Raw genomic sequence first — 26,201 nt, 5'->3', positions numbered from 1 at the left:
TTTTATTTATTCCCCTATTACATTGCATATTTAACTAAATGGATGTTATTAAGTCACTAGGAGCCAGCACTACCTCAAAGGCAATACAGTACTTCTATAAAAGAAGCACAATTTAAAACATCAAATATTCAAAAACAACTGTCAGACTCGTAAAATTAATGGCCTTGGGTCAGAACCAGTGAGATGTTAAAGAAGCAACAAATTTGAGTTCTCCTTTCCCAATGCCCATTTTCAAAGTTTTTGTCTGCTTTCTTTCCAGACTTCTTTGTCTAATCAGGAGGGCCAAAACCATTTGAAACATTGGCACTTCAATATCATTTCATGATTCCAAAAATATGGAGTTAAAAAACCACATTTCCTAGGACACAGGATAAAATCTTTAGGACTGGCAAGATGCTATGAACCAGATGGTTTAAAGTCTGTTGTTTCACTGGCCCAGATTTCCTAATGGACATCTGTGGAAGATTCTTATTGAGTGTTACTGATGTAAAATTTAGGTCTCTAAGACTGAAACTGGAATTTTCAATGTGGTATTCACCACATAACTTTGTAGGATGTACCCATGGCCAGTAGTCCTCATGACCTAAGACATGCTGAGATCTGAATTCTCTCATCAGTGGGAACAGATTAGAACCCACACTTCTCATGGCAGTATTATCATTACCACACCAAAATGCATTTGAAACTTGAAGAGTTGAAGTTAATTTACTGTGGTTAAATGAAATAAGGATAGAAGATGCCAGGAAAACAAACAAATAAATCTCAACAAATGAAAGGCAGAAATGAATGCCTAGCTTATCGATAACGAGACTACCCAATGAGGGCACTCCTTCCATTTAACTGCCCGTGCTCTGTTTGTCTCACTTTTACTTTTCTTCTGCCTACCTAATCTTTTTTGTGTGTGTGTGTAAACTATAACCTTTCAACAAGAAGTGAAAATCCCCTCATCCCATAGCTGCCTAGGGATTAGGAAAACTGGAAAAAAGGGAAAGAAATATGATTTTAAAGACTGAATCCAAGGGTTCCACCTGTGTTTGTTTTTTTTAACTGTGGGGCTAGAGGTGGGAGTTCAGATAATTAAATGCCACTCTGATGCCCGATTCCATCAGATCTCAGAAGCTAAGCAGGGTCAAGCCCGGTTAGTACTTGGATGGGAATACCGGGTGCTGTAGGTTCTAGTCCTGAGAACTTCACTGTCACCGTCCAAGCTCGCTCGTCTGTGGCAGATGAACCTTAGGAGTTAAAAGGGTGGGGCCAGTTCTGTGCACGCTGAGCCTCACCTAAAATCCACTGTGCAGGCTCGAAGGACACACCCACATGGGGAGAGCCCTTCCCAAAATCTTCATTTGAGAAGCTGAGCCATGATGATGATGAGAGGTTGGAGTGCAGAGTCCGGATTCCTTCTGGATAGTGGTTTAAATGAGTCTTATTCAATGTTAGTCTGCAGATCTACTAAGGGTCAACTACTTCGATCAGTGTTGCAAAAAATCAACTTTAACCTTGCCAGTTGCAGTTTAAATCCATAGTATTTTATCCTGTTTGAAATACACAAAAATATTCAATGACTTTATTCCTATTATATCCTAGCCTCATTCTTGTCATTCTTGGCCCAACCAAAGCCATTTCTTTCAATCTTTTCTTTTAGAACCTACTTTCCAGAACCAGACCTACATCATCTTTCTGTATTTTAGGGTGTTTCTTCATGGGTGGTTGTCAAAACTACAGACTGCACTGCAACATAGTAAATGAACACTCTCTAAGTCTTCCTTACACCAACTCTGCGTAACTTCCAGTATAATGTTTTTCACAATTTTAAGATGTGATTTGCCACTGTAAACTGACTCTTTATCCGGAAATATTACTTTCCCATGATTTCTTTGTGCAACTGCTAAAGAAACCAACATAAAATCACTTTACTTTATGAAGGAAAAGCACATGTACCAAGTTTCAAAATGAACTTGGACTGAGGGTCTTGAGGGATGCACCTTCCAATTGCCCCGACAGCTATGTTTACACAATTGCATTGGATTGAAAGCATTGTTTTCTCCAAACTCTAAGCATCCTATGAACTACAATGTTGTCTTTTCACACTTAAGTTTATAAATGCTTAATTCTCCCCTGTGGTATTGTTGAAGCAGTCTTGGATTTTACTGATGGCTGCTACAAGAAGCCCCTGTACAACCTCTTAATTTTTTACGCTGATTAAGGCCTGTGTAACTCATTAATGAGGGAGCTGATAGCAGCTAAATAAAAATGCCTGTTTGATGAGGCATTGTTTGTTTATCCCCCAAACTTGTACCAAAGCACAGACTTCCAAGTCCCAGCCCGCGGTACACCAGAGTGGATGCGGGTGGTAGGCTAAGGGTTATGGGCAGGTAATCCCACCGTCCATGAGCTCACCCAGCCGGAGTGGGCAGCCAGACAGGGTTGTGGACTCCAGCCCAGGCAGCGCCCTGAATCCCGCTTACAGGGGGAGGCAGCTGAGCCACGTATGCCAACAGCAGGATTGATTTGGAGTGCCATGTCCAGTTCTGGGTTCCTCAGTACAAGAGGGACACAGAGATCCTGAAGAGGGGCCAGCGGAGGGCAACCAAGATGATTAGGGGACCAGAGCATCTCTCTTATGAGAAAAGGCGCGTTCAGCCTCGAAGAAAAACGACTGAGAGAACTTTATCAATGTATATAAATATGTAAGGGGGTAGGGTGTCGGGAGGATGGAGTCAGGCTCTCCTCGGCGGTGCCGAGCATCAGGACAAGAGGCAACAGGCAGAAACAGAAGTTCCACTTGAGTAAAAAAAGAAATTCTTTACTGCATAGGTGATCCCGCATGGGAACAGACTGCCCAGATGTTGTGGAGTCTCCCTGGAGAAATTTAAGAACCGACTGGACGCGGTCCTGTGCAACATGCTCTATGCCGACCCTGCTTGAGCAGGGTGGCTGGACCACAGGACCACTGTGGCCCCTTCCCACCCGACTCATCTTGCGATCCTGTGACCTAGGAGAGAAAGGGGGTCAGGAGCGGCCTGGCAGTGGGGGGCTGCCCGAGCCCTCCGCAGGCGGCAGCAGCGGCTCAGGACAGCCAGGGCGGATGCCCCCGGGGCCGCGTTGCCGCCTGCTCGCCACATCGCCGGCGGGGCAGCGCCGCTGCACGGAGGCTGGAGAGCGCAGGGCACCGCCGCTCCCCCTCACCGCGCATTCCTCATCCGCACGCGGGCGAGAGCCCCCCCAACTCCTTCCGCCGCCCCGCCCCGCCCCGCCCCCTCGCCCCGCTCCGCCCCCTCGTCCCGCTCCGCCCCCTCGTCCCGCTCCGCCCCCTCGCCCCGCTCCGCCCCCTCGCCCCGCTGCGCGCACGCGCGCTCCCGCCAGGCGCCGCAGGCCCCGCCCCTCCGCGCCATGGGAGCTGCCGGGCGGCTGTGGGCGCGCGCGCGCAGTGGTGTTTCCCGCTCCACGTGACCGGGAGGAGGCGGGGACGGGAAGGGAAAGGTCAGCGGCGACGCCGGCGGAGGGGGGAGCGGAAGGTCAGGGCGCCGCGGAGCGGAAGTGGGAGTCGGAGCCCGTCCGCCATTGTGGGGAAGCGGAGCCTAGAGCAAGGGGGGGAAGCGGCGCTGCGTCCGGCCGGCGGCTCCTTCCAGCGGGATCCCGATCGGCGGCGGCGAGCCCAGGCGGCGGCGGCGGCGACGACAATCAGGGGGAGGAGGCGGCGGAGGCGAGCGAGCGACCCCGGCGTGCGAAATCAGTCTAGGCCCAGGCGGAGCGGAGCGAGGGGATCGCGGCTCCCCGTGAAGAATGTCAGCCACCAGTGTCGACCAGGTACCGGCCGCGGGGCGGGGGCCGCCTGCCCGCTCCCTGCCCGCCCACTCGCGGTCCTCCCCTTCTCCCGGGCCCGGCCTTACCCCCGGCGGTGGGGGGGCGGCAGCAGGGCGGCCACCTGCACCTTCCCTCGCCGCCGGGGCGGCGCGGTTCGGCCTCTTCCCTCCTCCCTCCTTCCTTCCCTCCGCGCCGCCATGGGGAGGGCCGGTCCGACGCAGCCAGAATGGCGGGCCCCGTTCCCAGCCCGGGCGTCTCTATTTATCCCCGCGAATCCGCCGCGGCCGCTCCGCCTCCCGCCCGCCCGCAGGGCCCGCCGGCGCTCAGCTCAGCCCGCGCTGCTCTCAGCCCTCGCCCCGCCGCCCCCTTTGTGTGGGACCCACCCGGGCTGGCCTTCCCTGGCTCAGCGCCCCCAGTTCTTCGCTCCAGGAGCGCCTCAGTGTCGGGCTCCCCGCGGCGCCGGCTCCGCTCCCTTGCGCACCCCTGATTCCCTCTGGCTCCTCGTTACCGCATCCTTTCTCTTCCTGCCTTTCGCTTTCCTAACCCACCTTTTCTCCGTCCTTACCCTCCGGCCTCCGCTTCTTCCAGCAGTTTTCACTTTATCTCACTGTGCTGTTCAGCACTTTAAGTTGGCCCTTCATGGAGCTCTGAATTTGTTATTTTTTAATCTTTGCTGGGCCTCTCTTGTACTTTATTTCCGGCTGGAAACTACTCTGCCTTGTTCTCTGCTTCCTCCGTGGACTTCTGCTACTGCCCAAAAGTTTTGGCCCTGCAGTGTCCTGCCTCTTTTTATTTTCTCTCTCCTTGCCTTTAATGTTTTGTTTCTTTCGTCTCTGTGCATGCTCTCCAGTTTCCTTTAAGCACCTATTTCTAGCTCAGTAATCTCTTAGCTTTTCATTTCTCTAACTTCCATGAAGGGTGCTTCTTCTCAGCTTTTCTAGTTGTGGGTATCTCGGTCTTTGCATGCCCTTGTGTTGGGATTAGATTTATCCCAAAAGACGAGGTGGTTGGGATTTTTAAGGTTACAAAGATACTTCCCTGGTTGTGGGAGAGGGAGGTGACCAACAGTGCATCTTGAGGTGGAGCAGTTCAACAGTGCTACAGTAACTCCGAGACACATACACAGGAAAGCAGCATGGAGGTGGTTACCTCCTAAACTTTCTAACCTGTGAATACTGAGCTCTTCAGGGCTAAAAATTGTAGAGAGAATGATAGAGCATGGAGACTCACTCATGCTTAGTTGAAGATACGGAAGAAGATGAATTAGATCTTCATTGAGTAGCATTTGTTTTTCTAAGCGATTTTATCTTGCTATAGAGGAACTAAGGATTCTGTAACTTGTACTGTTACATTGATTCTTCGTGCATGACAGATTAACAGTATTTTGTAATGACTAATCCTAAAAAAAAAAGTCCTCCTTAAGGTATTATTTCCTTGTGTGAAAGCTTCGTACGGACTATCATTTTCTCAATGTAATTACCTGGGTGAGGAATGCACAACATGAAGTTCAGCTTACAATATCACTATGTTGTTTTGTATATCTAAAAAACAAGGCATTGTAGCTTATTCCCTGGCCTGTCAGTCATTTTAAAAGATGATATATCATAATGAAGTTCAAGTATTGTCAGTAATCTTAAACTACTAATTTTGTTTTGTTTTTTACTCAATACACTGTTTTTATGTTTATTGCTTATGGTTTTTTGAGCAAGGAGCAATCAAAGATTACTTGTTTTTCAAGATGATTTAAGTTTTACATGCTGTAAAATACTAGATTATTTCAATGATTTTTTTGTGAAATTCTATCAATTTTTGGTTTTGTAATATTTTATAATATTATTTTATATGTCACAGCATTTGTATAATAGCATGGTTTTAATAATATTTTAAAGTGATATTTAAGTTGAAAAGGGCAGAATTGGCAAATAAATGTAATTACCCTGAAGTTAATGTTGGAGGATTCTAACTGAACTTGTTTTGCTTTTTTCCCCCTCCACCTTCCTATGTACAGAGACCTAAAGGACAGGGAAATAAAGGTAAGTTAATACCTTGTATTTCTGTATAAATCTGTAACATTGCTGTTTATGGAGGATCATGTGTCTTCAGACAGTCACAGGAAGAGGTTGTAGCTGTAGGATTTCTCTTATTTCATAGCAGGATGACAGGAAATTTTGTGCCAAAATGTTATTTCCCAGCATTTTTACTGTGGCACAGCAGTGCATCAATTGAAAATGTTTTATTTTACAAAAGATTCATTATCGAAAGTCGGACAGTAACATAATTATTTCTTTTTAGCTGACTTTGTGATATGTTTGTATATTCTTTTTTAACAGTACAACTTGGGCCTTTCTGTACAGTGAATAGAATCATAGGAAGAATATTTTTAACAGCTTCCTTAGTTTGCTACACAGCAACCATGTGATTAGTTACTCATGTCTATGAGCAGAAAAGTCACCTTCCTTATTTCCCAAATTATTGTGGTCTTTCTTCATTTTGGCATCAGTATGGAGTCTTCTAGTAGTGTTTGTAGGATTTCTGCTTTTTTGCTTTTTTCATGTTTCTGTCAACATCTTTAGTTTTTAAATATCATACTCCATGGGGTTTGTTTCCCACAAAACCAGAGAACTACTAACTGCTTCATATTCAAAACCAGAGAACTACTAACTGCTTCATATTCTTCTCTCTAAAATAGTTGGCAAGTCAGTTGTAAACAGCATCTCACATTTTATCTTACAGTTGCTCCTCTGGAATTTGTTTTCTTACTAATATTCTTTTTTGGCATTTCTTTTTCCTAAGCAGTCCACTTGTGCCCATCTAATTCTTAGCTGCTGAGCAAACTGAGCTGTAGAATAGTATACACACAGCTACCTTTGTGTGTTAATATGCTTATTATACTTGCGCAGATAAGAAACATTTTTTTGAGCTCAGGTGCTGGTTGCCCCCCTCTGTTCATTTTCTGAACTAATCTAATTGTTCTCTGTGAGCTGTCATTTAATGTTATTCACAAGTACTTATCCTGTTATTCTGTCTACATACAGATTATCTGTTTCTTGTTACATATATTGCTTGTGAGGGGTCACATGCTTCCCAGATCTTGCTGAATTTGTCCTGTTTTACTTTCTTTGCATTCAGAGAAAAATAAGCATGTGTTAACCTCCTCAGACATTCTTAGTTGTGTCAGTCTTGAATACTTGTTCTCTCATATTCTAGTATTCTACTTTTTTCTTTTTCCCAAACTGCATTTTTTAACTACTTCATTTTTTTAAATACTTTGTGGTTTTACTTACCATATTGCCCTTAAATGAGAAGAAAAGTCAGAGTCATTGTAGCAAGTAGTTTGTGGCTTCACAATTTTCAAGTTACCATTTCTGAGTTTTATTGACATTACTGAGCTGCATCTGTTAGAGAATCATACAGGTAGTTTTTGAACTATATATGTGTGGATTGTAGTGAAAGTATCAAGCATTTCTGTTTGGATGTTATGCTACAGTGTGTGAAAATACACTAGTCAGCTTTACTTTGGCTTATTTATGTTAGCATATTTTTGTGGACTATAATTTGTCACTGCTGTGGAATGTCTGAATCAAAACACATCTCTTGGTTTGCTTTGTAAGGAAGAGATTTTTGGATTTCTGATCTTGGATTTTTTTATGGAGTGCATCTTTAAATAATGAATACTTGTGACGTATTGGTGCGAATATGATTTCAATGAAAACTATAGTTAAACAGAACAATAAATTATTTGGTGTAATGTCTGCTTAGTGAAACTAAGTTATGATGTAGCATTAAAGGTCTGGGAGATTGAAGGTGGTAGCATAGGCGGTTGGCTTGGGGTTAGACACTTTTTCAAGAGGATAAATTAAGTCAGTATCAGCAGTCCTTATTGACCACATGTTAGCAGACAGTAATCTTTTCCAATTGTCATGATAGGTCTCAGCTTGAAGGAGCTTTGAAGGAAGATGTGATACTGGCTTAACAGACTAATCTGAAGTTGGTTCTGTGCATAAGAGAAGTAATGTTAAAGAGGGTGGTAGAAGCTGTCCATATATCTGGTAGAGCATATGAGAGAAAGTGAGTGAGCAGTAAAAGGGGTGTATGCATATTTTGTATTGAAATGAAAAATATGTTTTGGATGCTTTATTCTAATTGATAAATTGGTGCACTGTGCTGTTTCCCTCTACCAGAATTTGTGGGATTGATGTTTTAGTGTGTAGAACAGTATTATCCATCTGTTGTGTTGGGTATTAACATTGGTAATTCAGAGATTTGAATGAGTGAATCATCTTGTCATGAAAGTTTTCTTATTCTAGTTGTCAACTACTGTACAGTTGACATAAAATATCAGAATGGACATCAATCAAATTATGTCTTACCGGGTCGTGGTGATAAGGGGAAACAAGGCATTCCTGGAACTCTTTCCCCTCCCTGCCTCGGTTTGTTATTGTGTCACTGTATCACACCTGTCATAGGAAGCTGCTGACTTGTTTTTACACTTACATGTATATAATAATTTCTTGTTTTGTAGAAGATTTAAATTTAGCTATTAAGTTTAAAACAAGAATGAAATGTTACATATTTCTTTTAGTATTTATTCTTCACATTAGAAGTGTGATGACTTCTAATGAAAAAGTTATTCTTATGCCTTTGGCTATAATTTGTGCATTTTGCAAGGAGTTATTCCAAGGATAGTAGCACTTGAAAAAATATGAGCTTTAAGTTCCTCTATTTGATGAGTTGTTTCTTCCCAATATGTAGTTACATTGTGTGTTTTCACAGTGTTTGAGGAAGTATACAGTATTTTTAGTGTTGTATTGATATGGATATTTTTAGTATCTGTAGATTAGTTTCAATTAGTATTCTTCATCACTACCCTGTTCAGTTGGAACACTTAACATGAGATTCTGGGCATGAGACATTCATTTGGTCTTGTTAAATGTCTGTGTGGGCTACATCCCTCACTATGAACACATTATGTAAAGTTAGAATGAAAAGACAAAGAAACATGCTTCTAGTGATTCTATGTCACTGGGAAACCTATGTATTTACTGAGAAAAATGTCAGAGTAGAAATACTTTGTCACTGATTTAAGATCCCAACACAGAATGTATAAAAAAGGAATTTACAAGAACATTCTGTGTTAGTTGTAATGTCAAAGCAAATATAATTCTGTCTTAAGTGACCTTTGGATACCTGTGAAGCAACAAACACAGCAGGTGCATGTTTTATGAAGATTAGCTGTCAGTATGTGGGGATGTTTTTATAGGATACTAGTCTTGACATACAGCTGTTTACTCCTTTATGTGTGATTGCATGCTTTTAAAAAACTTATTTGCAGCTGCCCATGTTTTTCATTATAGCAGAGTTGTATTTGAGGGTTTAGCCATCTGTACTATTTGGTGAAGTCTAAGCAGTGGGCATAGTGGGGCCAAAATGTTTTGAGATTCATCCCATGTGTAACTGGGCTAAATATAAAGAGGAATATAGTGTTCCAGCTCATTAATATGTTACCATTGTGTATAAATTCAAGTTGATTAATGATCTTAACTGAAGCTCTTTATTTATGGGGGAAAGTACCCCCAACACCTAATGTTTGATTTAAATGTGATATTTAATTAGAGTAATGTTATATCTAATTGTAGACCCCATTATGCTTATCATTGCTGGTCATATTTGACTTTAGCTAGTACAGAAATGCACTGTGCCAGTTTGTAATAACTGAAGTGTCAAGTGTTCTGACTTGTAAAATATCAAGAAGGTATTCAAAACACAAGTTGCTTTTTTCTTTCCCAGATAATTGCTTTGAAAAAAATAGTCTGTTCTGTGTTAAATTATGAATTTTTACCTCTTTTTACTGCTGTCTGAAGTTAATCAAATTTTCCAGGATTTTGATTATTCTTTGTGATTACTCCTTTGTAATTTTTTCCAGCTAGTTTCATTCACTGATGGCAGTTTTGTTTTAGAGGTGTTGAAGTCAAATGTGAAAGAAAATTGAAGTGACTTAGTCCAGGCACCACTTGGTTTGCAGTGTGAACCCTGTGTGGCAACACCCTTCTCCCCAGTGAAGCAGAGTCTCCCCCCACTCTTAACGACTAGTTTAGTTATATGGATGTATATGCTTTTCAGAAGCATTTGCTAAAAGAGGGAAGCCTCAGAGTCAGGACCTAACTCAGTGTCTTAAGCTGACAGAGAATCTGCAGTTTTGTTGTAACTTCTGCTGTCATGGTTTATCAGTGCACCTTACTGATCATTCTGAAACTTCCCCCCCCAACCCTCCCTGAATCTTTTTGATTAATAACAAAAATAATTACATTTGGAAAACCAGTAGTTGTTTGTTGGGGGTTTTTTTTGAGAAGAAATCTTCGTCTTCAAGTTGTACAATTGCAGTTGCTAGTTTAAGTCCTTGTTCTGCTTTGCACCATGGGAAAGAGTGGAACTTAGCAGAAGTTTGTGCAATGTGGCTTTGTTTGAATAGTAGCCTGGGGGATGGTAGAGAGACACTTCAAGTAATTTGGGCAGCTGGAAAATTCCAGGTAGGTGTAATGCCTTAGATGAAATGAAAGGTAATAGGAGGCCAGGAAGAGCAGGTAGGAAGAGATTCCAGCATATAGTGGGCATATATGTTGGGAAAGGCTTGTGATCACCCTTTGGGAATTAAGTTCTAGTTTCTGTCTTGTTTTGTCCCCTCAGCTTCAGGGATGCCACTAACGCAGTACAGTCATGTAGGAAATACAGAGTTAAATATCTGAAAAGTGATGCCCTTCACAGTTGTATTGGTGGGTAACTGCCTTTCCTCCTGGCAGGAGAAAGCTCTATGTTGCAACTTTCCCCAAACCTATTGAATATGTCTATAGATCTGGTTGGTCTGCACATTTGCACTTGGGCTGGTACTTCTGGAAACGCTGGATTTACTGCCTGTGCAAATAAGGTGTGCCTGTAGATTTTCCTCCTCTGTCTGTGGACCTCAGGAAACAATAATTAGGAGTAGGCTGCTTTAGTTGCCATCTTTGCAGACCTCTCCTAAGATCTGATCATGATGTTCAATAAAATAAGCTATTTTCTTTAAATTGGAGTGGAGCTTGAAAATAATATATATATCAATGTACAGGCGATTAAGAAGTTTTATCTAGATTAAAAGTGCAGCATAGATCTTCCAGACAGTATACTAATACAGATTTACTTTTAGTTTCAGTACAAAACGGTTCGATTCATCAAAAGGATGCAGTAAATGATGATGATTTTGAGCCATATCTAAGTAGTCAGACAAATCAGGTAAGTGAACATTGTGTACTACCTTGAAGTTAATTTTGGTGTTCAACTCACTTCCAGACTTAATTTTGGGATATTTCTTATTGTTACTTACTTGCTTGAATATCCATTGAAATACAGTTTTATGTCTTATTTTGTCTTATTGTGTAGTATCTTAAGCAGATAAAGTACTCTTAAAAATTCTGGACAAGCTTCAGTTAAAAAGCATGCTTTGATGTCTCATGCTCTTGTGCCTGTGCTCTGGCTTCAGAAAAATACAGTTACAAGAAACTTGAGGAGAAAAACAAACCAAAAAACCAAAACACAGACCTCAAACAGAAAGCCAACCCCTTATATTTACAACAAAATTATCATCTTCTGGATGTAGTTCAAAACAACCGTTTTCTTTGGCTCTGAGGAGATATTAACTGCTTGGACATGATTTCCTTCGAAGGTGGTAGAAGTATCTCACAGCTGATGGCATAATAGATTGAAGCTTAATATTACTTGGTACAACTTCTCTGCCAAGAAGTTAATGACTTGACTTTCAGAACTGTGAATTGCCCCTGCAGTCAAAAGTTAATATGCATTATGTTAAGTTTGTAAGTTGTAGTGGTCTTGAGACAGGGAGAAAGTCCAAATTATTAAAAGACTGAGAATTTTGCTTACCTTCACTCCCCCTCCTCCCCCTCCCTCCCAATAATGCATTAATGGTCATCAGCTAGAGGATGGTAATGTGCATTTTTTCCCCAAAACAGTGTCAGAAGTCATATGGGGGTAGTCGTTCAAATGTCTCAGGAAGTAAATTCTGTGATTTCTCAGGAGTCTATCTGGTGTAGTAGTGATTTAATGCCCATTCTCAATAGCATGGAAATATTACAGTTTTATTGTTAGTCCTTCTGAAGGAAACAGGCATCCTTGCATCCCTTTCCCTATGATATTATTTTGGTATCTCCAATTAGAAGTGAGAAGTTTGACAGAAGCTAAATATACCAAAACTTTAAATCATAGTTGCCATTCTTTTTCTTTAGTTATGAAAGTACAGTTGCTATGACTTGTTTTTTTAAAGTAGCTCATTATTTTCTTGGCACTGTTGGCATGGAGGCATTTTAAACTGAGCTTAGTAAATGAAAGATAATATGTTACAAAACACTGGGATCATTAAGTGCTTCGAGAAGATCCCTTCAAAAAACGGTCATATCTGACAGATACTTTGTTCATCATTTATGTAGTGAGCAATGGTGGAAGTTACAAATGCATTCATATAACTCTTCAAAATATTTTGGATTGTATTACAGGTCTTTTTTGCCCTGAGCATAATTGTCATTGTTACTGATTTTTATTTTATTTTCTTGCAGAGTAACAGCTATCCACCAATGTCAGACCCATATATGCCTAGCTATTATGCTCCATCCATTGGATTTCCATACTCTTTAGGTGAAGCAGCATGGTCAACTGCAGGCGACCCTCCAATGCCATATTTGACAACTTATGGACAGATGAGTAATGGTGAACACCATTACATACCTGATGGTGTATTTAGTCAGCCTGGGGCATTAGGAAATACCCCTCCATTTCTTGGGCAGCATGGATTTAATTTTTTTCCTGGGAATGCAGACTTCTCTACGTGGGGGACAAGTGGATCTCAGGGACAATCAACGCAAAGCTCTGCTTACAGCAGCAGCTATGGCTATCCACCTAGTTCTCTTGGCAGAGCCATAGCAGATGGACAGACTGGATTTGGCAGTGATACTCTGAGCAAGGTGCCTGGGATTAGCAGCATTGAGCAAGGCATGACTGGACTGAAAATCGGTGGAGATATGACGGCTGCTGTAACAAAAACTGTAGGTTCAGCTCTAAGCAGTACAGGTATGACAAGCATTGCAGCCAACAGCGTGCCCCCAGTCAGCAGTTCAGCACCTAAACCAACCTCATGGGCTGCAATTGCAAGGAAACCTGCTAAACCTCAGCCTAAACTCAAGCCTAAAGGTAATGTGGGCATTGGGGGCCCTGCTGTACCACCACCACCTATAAAACACAACATGAATATTGGAACTTGGGATGACAAAGGGTCAGTGGTAAAAGCACCCCCAGCTCAACCAGTACTGCCTCCTCAGACTATAATCCAGCAGCCTCAGCCATTAATTCAGCCACCACCACTGGTGCAAAGCCAACTGCCTCAACAGCAGCCTCAGCCACAGCAACCACAACAGCAACAAGGACCTCAGCAGCAGGCGCAGCCTCACCAGTTGCAGCAGCAACAGCTGCAAAACCGCTGGGTAGCTCCTCGTAATAGGGGTGTGGGCTTCAGCCAGAACAATGGAGCTGGCAGTGAGAACTTTGGTTTAGGTGTTGTATCTGTCAGCTCCTCACCTTCTGGTGTGGAAGTGCACCCAGTGCTGGAGAAACTAAAGGCCATAAACAACTACAATCCCAAAGACTTCGATTGGAATCTGAAGAATGGGCGTGTGTTTATAATCAAAAGTTATTCAGAGGACGATATTCATCGCTCCATTAAGTACTCTATCTGGTGTAGTACTGAACATGGTAATAAGCGCTTGGATGCTGCTTACCGTTCCCTGAACGGGAAGGGCCCACTCTATTTACTCTTCAGTGTGAATGGCAGTGGACACTTCTGTGGAGTGGCTGAGATGAAGTCTGTTGTGGACTACAATGCATATGCTGGTGTCTGGTCTCAGGATAAGTGGAAGGGGAAGTTTGATGTCAAATGGATCTTTGTCAAAGACGTTCCCAATAACCAACTGCGACATATTCGCTTGGAAAACAATGACAACAAACCGGTTACCAATTCGAGGGACACTCAAGAGGTACCCCTAGAAAAAGCCAAGCAAGTGCTTAAAATAATTGCTACTTTCAAGCATACCACCTCAATCTTTGATGACTTTGCACATTATGAGAAGCGTCAAGAGGAGGAGGAAGCCATGCGTAGGGTAAGAAATCAGTGTCATTATAGTAGTTCTCCTGTTTATTCTGGTTTTGGAAACTTTGCTTTTCATTCAGCTAAAATTTCTGTGAGTGTTGAAATAAAAGGTTGTGCTTTTTGCCTAAAATGTCAGTACTTGATAAAACTGGCTCTTAATAAAAAGTTTTAATTACTTGTAACGTGTTTGTTCATGTAGGCATGTGTTTAACCACAGTACTAACATAGGCCTGAATAAGCAGATATCTGACATGTTCTAGTCCTTCTATGTAAATGAAAACTGAATTGAGTGTATTATCCATAACCTAAGTCTTACAGTTCAGATTTTTATTGTTTCAGTGTGTCACAAAAGCGATCAAAAATTACAGAAGAAGCATACTTTATTTAACATAGCATTTTTATTCAAATTCTGCTTCAATGAAATGTTAACAGCATGATTACTGTGAAAAGCAGGTTTTCCCCTTGATGCAATTTGTCTTTTGTGAAACACAGAAGCAACATGGTGATGACCTGTATAGTGTCAAAATAATAATGCACTTCTGATAGTGCATTTCCTAAAAAATTAAGCATAGTTAATTTCTGTGAAGAAGAGTATACATGTGATAAATCTGTAGAGAAACTCAAGGTTTGGAGGTATTTTGGGAAACTGGACAAGGTATAAAGGCATTTAATTCAAGTTGGTTTATGGTACTTGTCTACTTTGTCTTGTCTGTACAATGTTCACCATTGGCCACAATGTTTACTGTTCTATATTTACTTTCTTTCCAGACTGGCTAGTAACTGTAAATACATGATTTGTCTCATGGTTAGAAACATTTCAGGAACTATTGTACCAGTTAGATGATATGCAAGTACTCCGAATGGGAGCTTGCATCAGTGCGGTTTGGTGGTAGTGGTCTCTGTTCATCCTGTCACACCACCCATTAAATAAAAAACCCCAAAAGTCTAGGGTTTATGCTAATTAGAGGCCTTGTGATGTGTGAAGTTGTGAATTTGTTCACTTGAAGTTGACACAATTCTGGCTTGGTAAGAATTTCACCTGCTCCCCAGCCTCCTTGCTTCCCTTGGGTTTCTAGTGCTGCAGTAGTTTCACCCTTCTTGTACGTTCCTAATCTTTCAACACACGTATTGCATCTCACGGAGACGGGTGTAGAGCATACTCAAAATCCATTTTGTATTTTTATTGCATGGCTTTGCAATAAATTGTTGTGTTGGAAGTTTTCTGTTGTTCAGGGGCTTGATGAATACTAACTTGGGTGTCTAATGCCTTTTGCATTTTTTTCTAAAAGGAAAACTGACTATGCCCTAAATTAGTATTGTTAGTTACGTGCTAACTTGATGATGGGACACTTTCTTAACTAATATTCAATGTCAGAGGCAGACTTTGACTTTTTCAGGCTTTAGTACAAGTTTATCAAGTGCAGCATTCTTAGCTGGTCAGGGGAGGTGATTGTCCTTCTCAACCTGTGCTGATGCGGCCTCACCTGGAATTCTATGTGCAGTTTTGGGCACCGCAACACAGGAAAAACATAAAGCATTAGAGAGCATCCAGAAGGGCCACAGAGATGGTGAAGAGTCTAGAAGGAAAGCTGTGTAAAGGGAAACTGAGGTCACTTGGTCTCTTCAGCCCAATGAAGAGGAGACTGAGGGGAGACCTAATTGCAGTCTACAACTTCCTCAAAAGGGAAAGAGGAGATGCAGGCACCGATCTCTTCTCTGTGGTGACCAATGGCAGGACCCAAGGGAATGGCATGAAGCTGTGTCAGGGGAGGTTTAGGTCAGATATAAGAAAGGGTTCTTCACCCAGAGGGTGGTTGGGCACTGGAACAGGCTCCCCAGGGAAGTTGTCACAGCATCAAGCCTGACAGAGTTCAGAAGGGTTTGGACAATGCTCTCAGGCACATGGTGTGATTCTTGGGCTGTCCTTGTGGTTCCCTCCCAACTCAGGATATTTTATGATTCTGTGATTCATTGTGGTTTTGTAATGTTGAAGGAGGACTAAAATTATAGTCCGTCCCTGTAGCCTTCATGTTTCAGGATTTTCTTAATTTTTAAAGTTTTAAGGCACTCCACAAATAACTGTTTTTCTTCAAAAATACCTACTTTTGTGACAAAACTTAACAAAGGAATCATGATTCAGACATGCCCTAGCTAGCAACTCAGGAAAATTGCGTTTTATTTGCGGTTTTGTTCCTCAGTAGTAGGCAAAAACCACAGAACATAATGGAGAGGTGGAATGTAGATTATTGCAAGTGTTTCTATATAAGCTAAAGTTAAAATTCAAAGTACTAAATTTAGCATTTAGTAGCTCTCTAACTGTGATTATATGTATTTGTGTAATAAGGTACCATTGCTATTTCCTTTAATGTCTTCTGGGTAAACATACAGTATCTGTATGACTCAAGTCTGCATTTCTTTGTAAACAGTTACCTTTCTCAACACTATTAGGAGAAAACATACTTGTCAAGATACTTGCACAAAGGCTGTTGGCTCTTTTACAGCATTGTAGAAATTGGTTTTATGACCAATTATGAAAAATGGCTGTAGAGCTGTATAGGTAGTTTGAACTTCTCTCTTTGTAGATGGATTTGAGGTATGCCTTAAGCAAATGAATTATGGACTTAAAATATAAGAAGTCCAAATTAAGCTAGTGACATCTACTGACAGTTCATCTTTATCATTCTCTTCTGATTGAGTGTCGATTTTAAATCTGTGGGTTTCTTCTTTTATCACACATTGTACAAGTAACCTGTCTTTAAATGGTAAACATAGAATTGTTAACTGTTCTATGATTCAAGTTTTAAATACAACAATTAGTATTGTAAGCTCTGGTTTATGGTTATTTGAGTAATCCTTCATTACCTAGTGCCAGCTAGGCTTTTATGAAGGTGAATTTAAATATGTGCACTTTCTACTGCCAGTAGGACTGTGTAAATTAAGTTTGTGCTCATTTTCTTTGGCAGGTCTGGCAATCACTTTGTTTCCAGTGTCTCAGTCATGAAAAATATGCTTATTGCTGTTAATAAAATATTAAATGCATCAAGTAGCAGTACTCATTTCCATGTTCCTTAAAGTTCAGTTAATGTTTTGTTGTTGCATAGGTGATAACAAACTTCTATACAGCCAGTGATATAAACATTGTAAACAGAATATGATTTATGGATTTAACTTATTTTATAACTGTTCATCATTGCAGCTAACTTATCTTAAAATAATCAGCTGTAAAAGTTTAACAGCTCAGGAGGATCAATAATTAATTTCAATATGACCTAGCAGTATGGTTTCTTAAAACATGGCAGTGTACTTGTGAAAGTACAAGGAATGGTTTCTGGTCAGCATGAAACTTCAGTAATTTTGCCACTTGATAAAGGTTACTTACAGTTGACTATGAATAGTCTCTTTAACCATAAATATTAGAACTCTAGCACTGTTTGATGTGACCTTGGTGTAGGTAAGGTATCTATGGTTGGGATTCTGCAGTAATCATTCCGCACTTCTCTTACAGCTCAGGTTCCAGTATCCTATTTTAAACATACAAATGCTGTGATCATTTACCAAAGGATCAAAGAAATGAGCATTGTGTTTCATTAGTTCTGTCATATGTATATTGAAATAATCTGGAATGCCATTAGTCCTTAGTTAACTGCTGCCTTGTAGTGGCATTGTGTCTATTTGTGTGCATGTTATATAAAAACATGTTTTACTGTCTTTTGACAGAAAGTTGTAGCTATAGCATCTAGAAAAATGGAACAGAAGTCTTAAAATATGCCTTTTAAGAGGACATAATTACATTTTAGAAAATAAAAGATATTGAAAATGAAAAAAACCCATCTGTAGTAGTAGTTATGCTCCTGATCTTCAGTAAATATATGGAGCAAAATCAAATGTGGCTCTAATTAAAAATGCAGTTTTTGGAAGATTACAACTTCCTTGCCCCCTCAGGTGGTGGCTTATTCATTTGCAGTTACCTGTTGTCCTAGGACTTCTTTTGCTGCTTTTTGATGGAGAATTCTACTTTTGTTCTATACAATGGACAAAAAAAATTCATGGTTTCATGTAACCGTAGAATGCTTTAGATGTTTTTCTTAGGGCAATGGTATACAAAAATAATTGCTTTTTATTCATGAGATAAAAGAATTTAGTATATATCTGTGTTTAATTTACATTCAAAATATTTTTACTTTTCATTAAACTTTTAAATGACAAATAAGCATTTAAAATGCTATTTTTTTCCTGTTGTACTATATATCTTGTAATAGTAATGCTGATGTAGCTAGAACTTACTGACTCTTAAAAGATGTCATTTTTTCCCCCCCCCTTCATTCTGATAAAAATGGAACTTTTGTTTCCGTGATACTTAGATCATAATCAGTCTGCAGTGTTAAGCAGCGTGACTCCTTTCCAGGACATAGCTGACTTTATGCTTCATTTGATAATTCTTAGAGATATTTTGAAGGAAGGAAGGAATGAAGGGAGAAAATATGCATTAAGAGTGAGCGTTAGATAGTGGTTCCTCCCCTTAACCCACAGCCAGAAAGTACTAGGTTATAATGTCCAAATCAGATATAGATACATCCACAGTCCTTGTGCAAGTCAACAAAAACAGGTAGTTGATTAAGATGTTTAATGCAGTTAAATGATATTTGTACTAGAGAACTTTTAAAAGTTAGTGTATTTACATCTAAAAGAGGTTCATGCAATAAACATGCAACCCTGTAAGAGAGGTTTATGTAATATCTTCTGAGAAACGTGCATTTCCTGTATTCTTGTGATGATGTTTCAAGAGGCATTATTTTGCAATTTCCTTGAACTTCATGTTTATCCACAGTTTCATCTTCATAACTTGAAGTGATATTTCAGCTCCCGTGTCTGAGGAAGGAGATACTTCTTTTTTCCCTCCCTTGATAATCCTGCAATGAATATATGTACTCCTGATTGTGAGGGAAAAAGAGTATTTGAAGCTAGAATAATATTGGATGTACTGCTCCAGAATTTCTTTCCTGTGATGGTGTGCTTATTTAATTTTTGTTTGCTTTTCCATCTTCAGTCTTTTGGAAACACTTAAAAATGACCTACAAGTTCTTATGTTACAGATACAGATATTTCAAATGTGCCTGTTTTCTGTGCATTTGATAGTCAGTTGTTTCTGTTCCAAGGTAGGGTTTAGAATTCATTAGAGGATGGGCATAGTATGGAGAGGTCTGGATGTTATAATGTGGTCTTGTATAGAGGGACTATGTAAGAGTTTGAGTAGTGGTGTGGCCTGCCTTTCTTTAGTGATGATGCAAGAAGAAAAGTGCAATATTGGACTCTTGAATAAAAGAAGTGAAATGTAGTTAAGCTCATAGGCAGTCTCAGTTCATGGCAACACTTGTATGGATCTTGTCACATTTTTCTTTTCAGTTTTGAAATCTCTATCTGCAAAGTCAAGCCTACAGAGTCTTTTTTTTTTACAGAGTGGATTCAACATGTCTGACTCAGGGACTTGAAAGACCAATTTCTCCTGTAAAAGAGGGACCCCTATTGGAAAAGCTAGGAATATCAATCAAGTCGTTTACCTTAATTCTCAAGAGACCAGTAATTTTTTGAAATCTAAAGCTTTAAAGTTCTTAAATATCTAGACCGCTGCTTAAGACAAGACTTTGAACTTGAACTGAGCTGGATCTGTGACAGCTGTACCTTTTCTAAATACTATGTCAAGTTTTGATTTTTAAAGCAAAGAAGTAATTCAAAATCTCTTACTCCAGAGCAGAAGCAGAATCTTGAGTATACCAAAAGAGTTGTTAAAATTCACAATGCAGCGTTCTGCTTTCTGCTACATCTCCTCAGACTTCAGTGCTCCGTTAAGAACAAATTGACTAGAACAGTGATGCTTTTCCTGCCGTTAGCTGGGGAAAAATATGTCTGCATATTGCAAGGAGGTCCCAGCCCATGTGACTCTTCACAGAGTACTTCAGCCTGGCTTCATTGATTCATAATGCAGGTGGGGTAGTTAGCAGAAACTCAGTGAAGATTGCTGGAGGTGCTTTGCTGGAAAAAATGACACTTGGAAACAGATCTTGCATGTCTAATAAAGCTGTTGCAGATTCAGCTGAACAAAGATTGCTTATGCTTTATATCAAAAAGTTTATTTGCTTAAAACTTCATTTAGTTGAAATGAGATATTACAAAAATTATCAGTTGATAAGCTGTTTCTGCCCAGTTCTTTGTGATTTTTTTTTTTAGAGAGATTTGGTAGTGTAGTTGATATGGACAGATAATTACTGTTTTGCTTCTATACCCTTAGGGTTATAGTCAGAGCTTGCATGTTCATTGATTTTCATGTAAGATAAAATGAGAAACTGAGATAAATAACTTCATGTTTCTTCATGGTAGATTGGAATTTGGTTACACATGTGTGCAAAGAACGTGAGTGGCAAGGCTTAAAGAAAAATTACCTGAGAAATTCTTCCCCAGTATATTTTATAAGCTCTGCTATGAATGTCATTTTCTTTCCAAGGCTACTGTAGATTCCCTAGCAGAGCAATTAAATAATATATTGTTGTTGCCATGAGCATCTGAGAAAAATTAACAAAGGTGTCAAGAGTCATCTTTCTATTTCTTTTGCTGGGACAGAGATCATCACTAAATGTGATTTCCATAGATTTAGTAAGAAGCTATCTGTTACTCTTCAAAAGCCAGTGTTATACTATGAGCACTGTTAACATATAACGATGATCAAGAGGTCGGATTTTTTTTTTTAACTTCCAAGTGAACTTACTGAAATAGCTGTCTTGTAGCTAATTAGAGTCTGATATTTCAGTGTGTGATGATGTACAGCACTGAAAACAAGCACTTGCTACTTGTAGTTAGAATTGGCCGATCCATCACTGAAAGTGTCTGCCTGGGAAAGCAAGACAGGAAGAGCTCTTCTGGCTCAGGGAGTTCAAGCTTGATTTCTGTAGACTTTTCTTGTTGTGTGTTATCATATAATGTCTTTAAAGTAGTTGGGTTTTTTCTCCTGCTCTGCCTTCTGAATGTTTGTATACCGTGGCATTTCAAATGTGGATTAAGTTCTTATTGCCTTTATCATTACCATAATGAAGTAATATGGTCTGTCCATGTTCTGCATGAGTCTGCTCAAATTTAAATTTATCTTTTTACTGTAATTTGCGCACATTTTTTCCTATTACTAAGTGTGTTTCAAGACTAAAATAAGTAAAATGCCTTCAAAACTAATAGGAAGAGTAAATCAATTCTAGGTCTTTTTAGAGTTTCTTTATATTTATATGCTTGAAAACCACATATACTGTCTGGAGTTCAAATGATCTGCAGCAGCAGGGTCTCAGATGATTCATAAGGCTGCTTACCAGGGAGAGAGCTACTCTGAAGTTGTAAAACCTCATTCAACTCTATGTTAACTTTGATTTTTAATTTGTGCCTTGTGGTTTTCATGTTGTGTTAAGAAATAGAAGAAAATGAGTGTTTGGGGAGGAGAACTCCACAGGAAAAATTTCTAGGTCTGTATAAGGCTTCTAGAGATCCTTCCCACCTGATCTTTTCCTCCTATCTTCCTAGAATTCCTAGAAGTGCTTCTCAGAGAAACGCATTTAAATATTTTTTCTGGTTCTGAGATAATCTTTGTGTTTAGGAGATGTATCCTCTGTAGTTTGGAATTCAAGAGTGAGAAGTTAAAAAGGACTGGTATTTTACACATTTTTAAAGTTTCAATAATCTATTTTATGTTAACGGCCACTGATATCCTTGTTATTAAAAGAGTAAACTATTTGTTGTGGCTCTTAAGCACTAAGGTCAATGTTTATGCTGTCCTACCTGTATTGGTACACTGGGGTGAAATAAATTGCAGACTATGACTGGTGCCATTAGTAAGTGAGATTTCATGAACTTCAGTGTGACTTCTTCTCACCACCTCTGCAGCTGTCTGTTCTGCCTCTGCCAGGTGTTTCTGCCCACACAGCACAGTTGGCAGAGCAGCTGAGTGCCTGTGCCTCACTTCACAGAATGCAGTCTGACATGTTAGCTTATGTTGCAGATGAGCAGGGCTTTTAAGTTGAAGATTAAGTCATGGTTTGCAGTAAAGCAACTTTTGAAGCTGTTGTGAGAATGCTGCCTCTTGGGGGAGGTGCAAAGCAAACAGTTCCAGGCCTGAACGCTTTAAACATTGCAGTAAGAGGCAAAGCTTTGGCAAAATTCTAGTTTTTTTGCAAGTATAGGTGCTAGTACTGGAGGTGAGTGAGCATTTGTGGGAGCTCTGCAGTTTGCTTCTGCAACCTTGCAATCCTGGATAGCTTTCAAAATGGACACCTTAAAACACTTACACTTGCCAATACTATAAGAATCAGCCAGAGTCATCTTTTCAGATCTGCCCTCTGTCTCCTTGAGCTTGTCTGTGGGATCTTGGAAATAAAATACAGCCAAGGACTGTAGGAATTTCTTCTTGGTCTTGTTAGGCTACATTTACATTAAACCTACTTAAAATTAGGTTTTATTGTTTACATTCTTTGTGACAAAGAAATCCCAAAGTCCGTGTTACGTGCACCTCAGTAGTTTCGAATTTTGAAATTTTGTTAGCATAGAGATTTCATTATATCTGAGGATAAATTACATTGCAGCTACTTTTCAGCATGGGATCATTTGATTAATGCTCTAAACTCAGAGCACTAAAATTTGGAAGTAAGTAATCCTCATAGTTAAGACCAAGTTAATTCCACAGGTTTTTTGTTTGCACTAGATTGATATGCATTTTTATGGCCTAAGCATTTTTTTTAGATTCACCTTTACTTGGTTTTGCTGGTTTATGTAGAAAGTTATTTGCATATGTGAAATCTGCTCAGCACATGGTCTGCAGTTGGCAGGTACTTTTAACCATCCCATATGTTCCCACATTGTTCTAATACAAATGGTACTTTATTTCCATGTTGTGTTCATAAATTCCTCTTAAAGCTGGGTAACCTGACCCTGATGAGTTCTGAAGTGAAGTTGGCCTTTGGCAGGAAACTTAAATATACCAGAGAAGCTTTTTATCTGAGAGTAGTGCCATAGAGGTGACAAAAGTTTTGCTCATCTGAACAAAGAAAAAGAAATGAAATTCAATGAGTGGAAGAGAAACGTAGTGGAATCCAGTTGGTCATGCTCGAAACTTCCTCTGCTCTCATGGTGGAACTTTCTTGGGGTAAAGTCTTCTGCTAGTTTGTCTATAACCACCAGAAAAACCCAGAAGAAAAATGCTTTCTGAGATAGGAAAAGGCAGTGATTTGGTTTGGGAGTGTGGTCTGACTTAAGAGTTGGAGGGGGTTATTTTTTTGAGTGGAATACCACTGCCCAGGGTTTGAATAAATCAGGTTGTTGTTCTGTTTAGGTGTACAGATATGACAAATGTAAGTGGTACCAGTATTTGAAGAATATACTGTTCACTTGCATTGAATAAAATGTCAACTTTGTATGTCTTCTTTAAGAATTTAAATATAAATGTAGTAATATGTAATTTTGAGACTGCAGGAAAAGTGTGCTGATGTTTTGAAGCCTTTTTCCTCTGTAGAATTCAAAATGGATGTGAAATTTGCAACACATCCTTTATTTCATCAACTGGAAACAGGTAGTCAGGGTATCATTCCTTTTCTACTTTGAATTTGTATGAACTCAAATGGATTTTTTGTTCTGGGGCTTTTCAGATCATCAGTTCGGTCAGTTTACAGTGCAGCAGTTTGCAATGCAGAGAGTTTCTAGACAACTTGAGTCATGGGTTGGGTATATAATTTTTGCAGATGAACAGGAAGTGATGATTTTAGTTGTATACAAGTTATATTTAAAATTGTTAAAGTATCAATATTTTAACACTGCAGTTGCATAGGCTCCTACTTAATGCCACTGTAGTTCTTGCAGTTGAAGTCTGCTAATATTAGAGGAATAATCTGAGATGTGCATGAGCAGGCTATTTTTGCATGCCTTACATGCGTAGTGAGGCACGAGTCCAGTGATCATCTGTTTTCGGCCTAGAGTGCATTGTTAGCATACCAATTTGTATTAATGACTGATACTGTAAATCTTACATACTTGCCTTTTAGTTTGATGTACACTTCTGTGTTTCTTTTTAAGAATTTGACTTAAACTAGATAATTTCATTTTCCTGAAAGTAATTAAAGCTTTTTTGACTTGAGCTTGATGCCCAATTTAGATAATTGCAAGCAATGAAACTGCTGTAATGAGAAGAAAGCACATAATATTGATCTGTGTGTATTAACATGATTTTCCTTTTCTGTTTTTGTTTTTTTCAGGAGAGAAATAGAAACAAACAATAGCTATATGGAGATGTTCTGCTAGAATACAACACTAATGATGTAGACTCTGGAAATGCCTAATATGTCTAAGAAGACGTTATTAAAGCTTTTTTCTGCTTAAGGTGACATCTTTGAACACTTTAACACGAAATTGACTCTTCTTGTAATGGTTCTCATCAGTGCATCTGCCCTTATACTCTCTCACCAAACACACTTGAGAACTGTACCTTCGTCAAGCACTTTCTGTCCTGAAGCTTTTACCAGTATCTGCTGTCTTTTGTATTTATGCATCCTAGCTAAGGCACAGGAGACCGAACGAATGCAAGGATTCATTAACTCTTTGAATTTGTTAAATACTAACATTTAACCATTAGAAGTGGTTCAATGATGTGAGATTCACATTGCTTCAACTTAATTTTTTTCTTTGTTGTAGTTTTTTTAATTGTCAGTTTTTAGCTATTCAACAGATTAAAAGCAAATCATGCCATGTTTAGTCCTGGAGTAAAACTCAAGTCTAAATGTTCATGTGAAAATTATTGTAGTAATCTTTTAATATGGCAAAGCAACTTTAAGCTGCAGTTTAGCCAAATGAATCGTAACATGAAATTATATTAGGATGACATTTCCCTTGTTTCAAACTGTTTTGGTGTAAGAGAATATTAATATGCAGCTTGGTGGACACCACCAGTTAATGCACATTTCTTTATTTTTTTTCTGTAACATGTATACTGAAAAAAGTGCATTTGTCTGAGGAACTGTTTGTTTGCTACCACTCAATGAATCTCAGTTTTGAGTAAATGTACCTCAGTCTAAATCAGACTTTTTATGACCTTTATAACTACATTTAAAATAATTAATTCCTATTTCTGGGTGTTTGCAAGCCTGACAGATTGCTATCATGAAAGTGAAAATTTACTCCTCTAGGTGATTCACTAGCTAAATAAACATAATTCTTGTTTAGCAAGCATATACTGTTTCTCAAATTTTTTTGTTTCATTGTCCCAACATCCAAGTGTTTTCCCCCTATTTGAAAATATTTTGAGAAAAATACCTTTATCCAGGGAGTTGACATATTCCTAACCATGTTAAGATGATTTTTCTTAGAACCATGCAACAACAATTTTAGAAAACATACTAAACCTGGCAGTTATATACTAGTTTTTAACTTTGAAATAATATATTTTCTGTTTCAGTCCATATAGCAACACATTGTCTGCTGGAAGAGAATATAGAAAAACTGCTAAGCGGGTGTATTGACTGTACAAAATACTGAACAACCTGTACCCAAACTCCAGGGATAGCTTTCTCTTTTTAGAATGACAGTGTAGAAGTAAGATATGTTATAGCTTAAAATAGCAATAGCACATATTATTTGAACGTGTTTCATGTCTTACTGTCAAACACAGGTGTTTATATTGTGTTTCAAATCATTCATTTACAGATTCTGGCAATCAAAGTTCTGGAGCTTAAGTAGCAAAGGTTTGTTTTGAATCCAGACTATTTTGCTAACTTTTGGATTCTCTCTTCTTAAACCCCTGGGACTCTTATAAACTTCCAGACACGAAAAGTTCAGCACATACTTCTTGCTCATTATTTAAATATCGTTTGAGATTTTATAATAGCAGATGTGAATCTTAATTTTTACTGGCAGGTTTCTGGAAGCTCAAAAGGGAAGCTACTCTTGTAATTTGGAGTAAAGAAGCAATGTCACTTAAATGCAGATGTGTGACAAATAACAAGTGGGGTAAGGGAGGGATAAGCAAAGTGCATAATGTAAGAGAAGACTAGGAGATAAGGGTTTCAAGCCCAAACATGATGAAATTTGGCTGCAACTCAAAAATTTCTGCTTCCAAGCATATCTGTTTCTTGCTAACAGGTTTTATAGCTATTTGTTTCCCTCTGTTGGCTGATTTATGGTCTACTGCCTATTATTC

General features: G+C 39.4%; 1 protein-coding gene across 1 annotated transcript; it reads left to right on the top strand.

The window, feature by feature from the left end:
* The first annotated feature begins 3,485 nt into the window (after nt 1–3,485).
* On the top strand, nt 3,486–25,236 carry YTHDF3 (YTH N6-methyladenosine RNA binding protein F3). The gene is made up of 5 exons (XM_071554450.1): nt 3,486–3,810; nt 5,816–5,840; nt 10,988–11,073; nt 12,408–14,000; nt 24,265–25,236. Exons 1-5 carry the CDS (start codon nt 3,787–3,789, stop codon nt 24,286–24,288), a joined length of 1,752 nt encoding a protein of 583 aa, XP_071410551.1. The 5' UTR covers nt 3,486–3,786; the 3' UTR covers nt 24,289–25,236.
* The last annotated feature ends 965 nt before the right edge of the window (nt 25,237–26,201 follow it).

Source organism: Pithys albifrons, chromosome 4 (genome assembly GCF_047495875.1).
Source record: "Pithys albifrons albifrons isolate INPA30051 chromosome 4, PitAlb_v1, whole genome shotgun sequence".
NCBI lineage: Eukaryota > Metazoa > Chordata > Aves > Passeriformes > Thamnophilidae > Pithys > Pithys albifrons.
The sequence above is the reverse complement of the archived record's forward strand: the minus strand, read 5'-3'. Positions and strand labels throughout refer to the sequence as shown.

Bases quoted from the DNA above. Each gene is read 5' to 3' on its own strand.
- YTHDF3 (XM_071554450.1), top strand. From the start codon at position 3,787: ATGTCAGCCACCAGTGTCGACCAG. The intron at 5,841-10,987 runs GTAAGTTAATAC...ATTTACTTTTAG, and splicing joins TAAAGGACAGGGAAATAAAG to TTTCAGTACAAAACGGTTCG. The intron at 14,001-24,264 runs GTAAGAAATCAG...TGTTTTTTTCAG, and splicing joins AGGAGGAAGCCATGCGTAGG to GAGAGAAATAGAAACAAACA.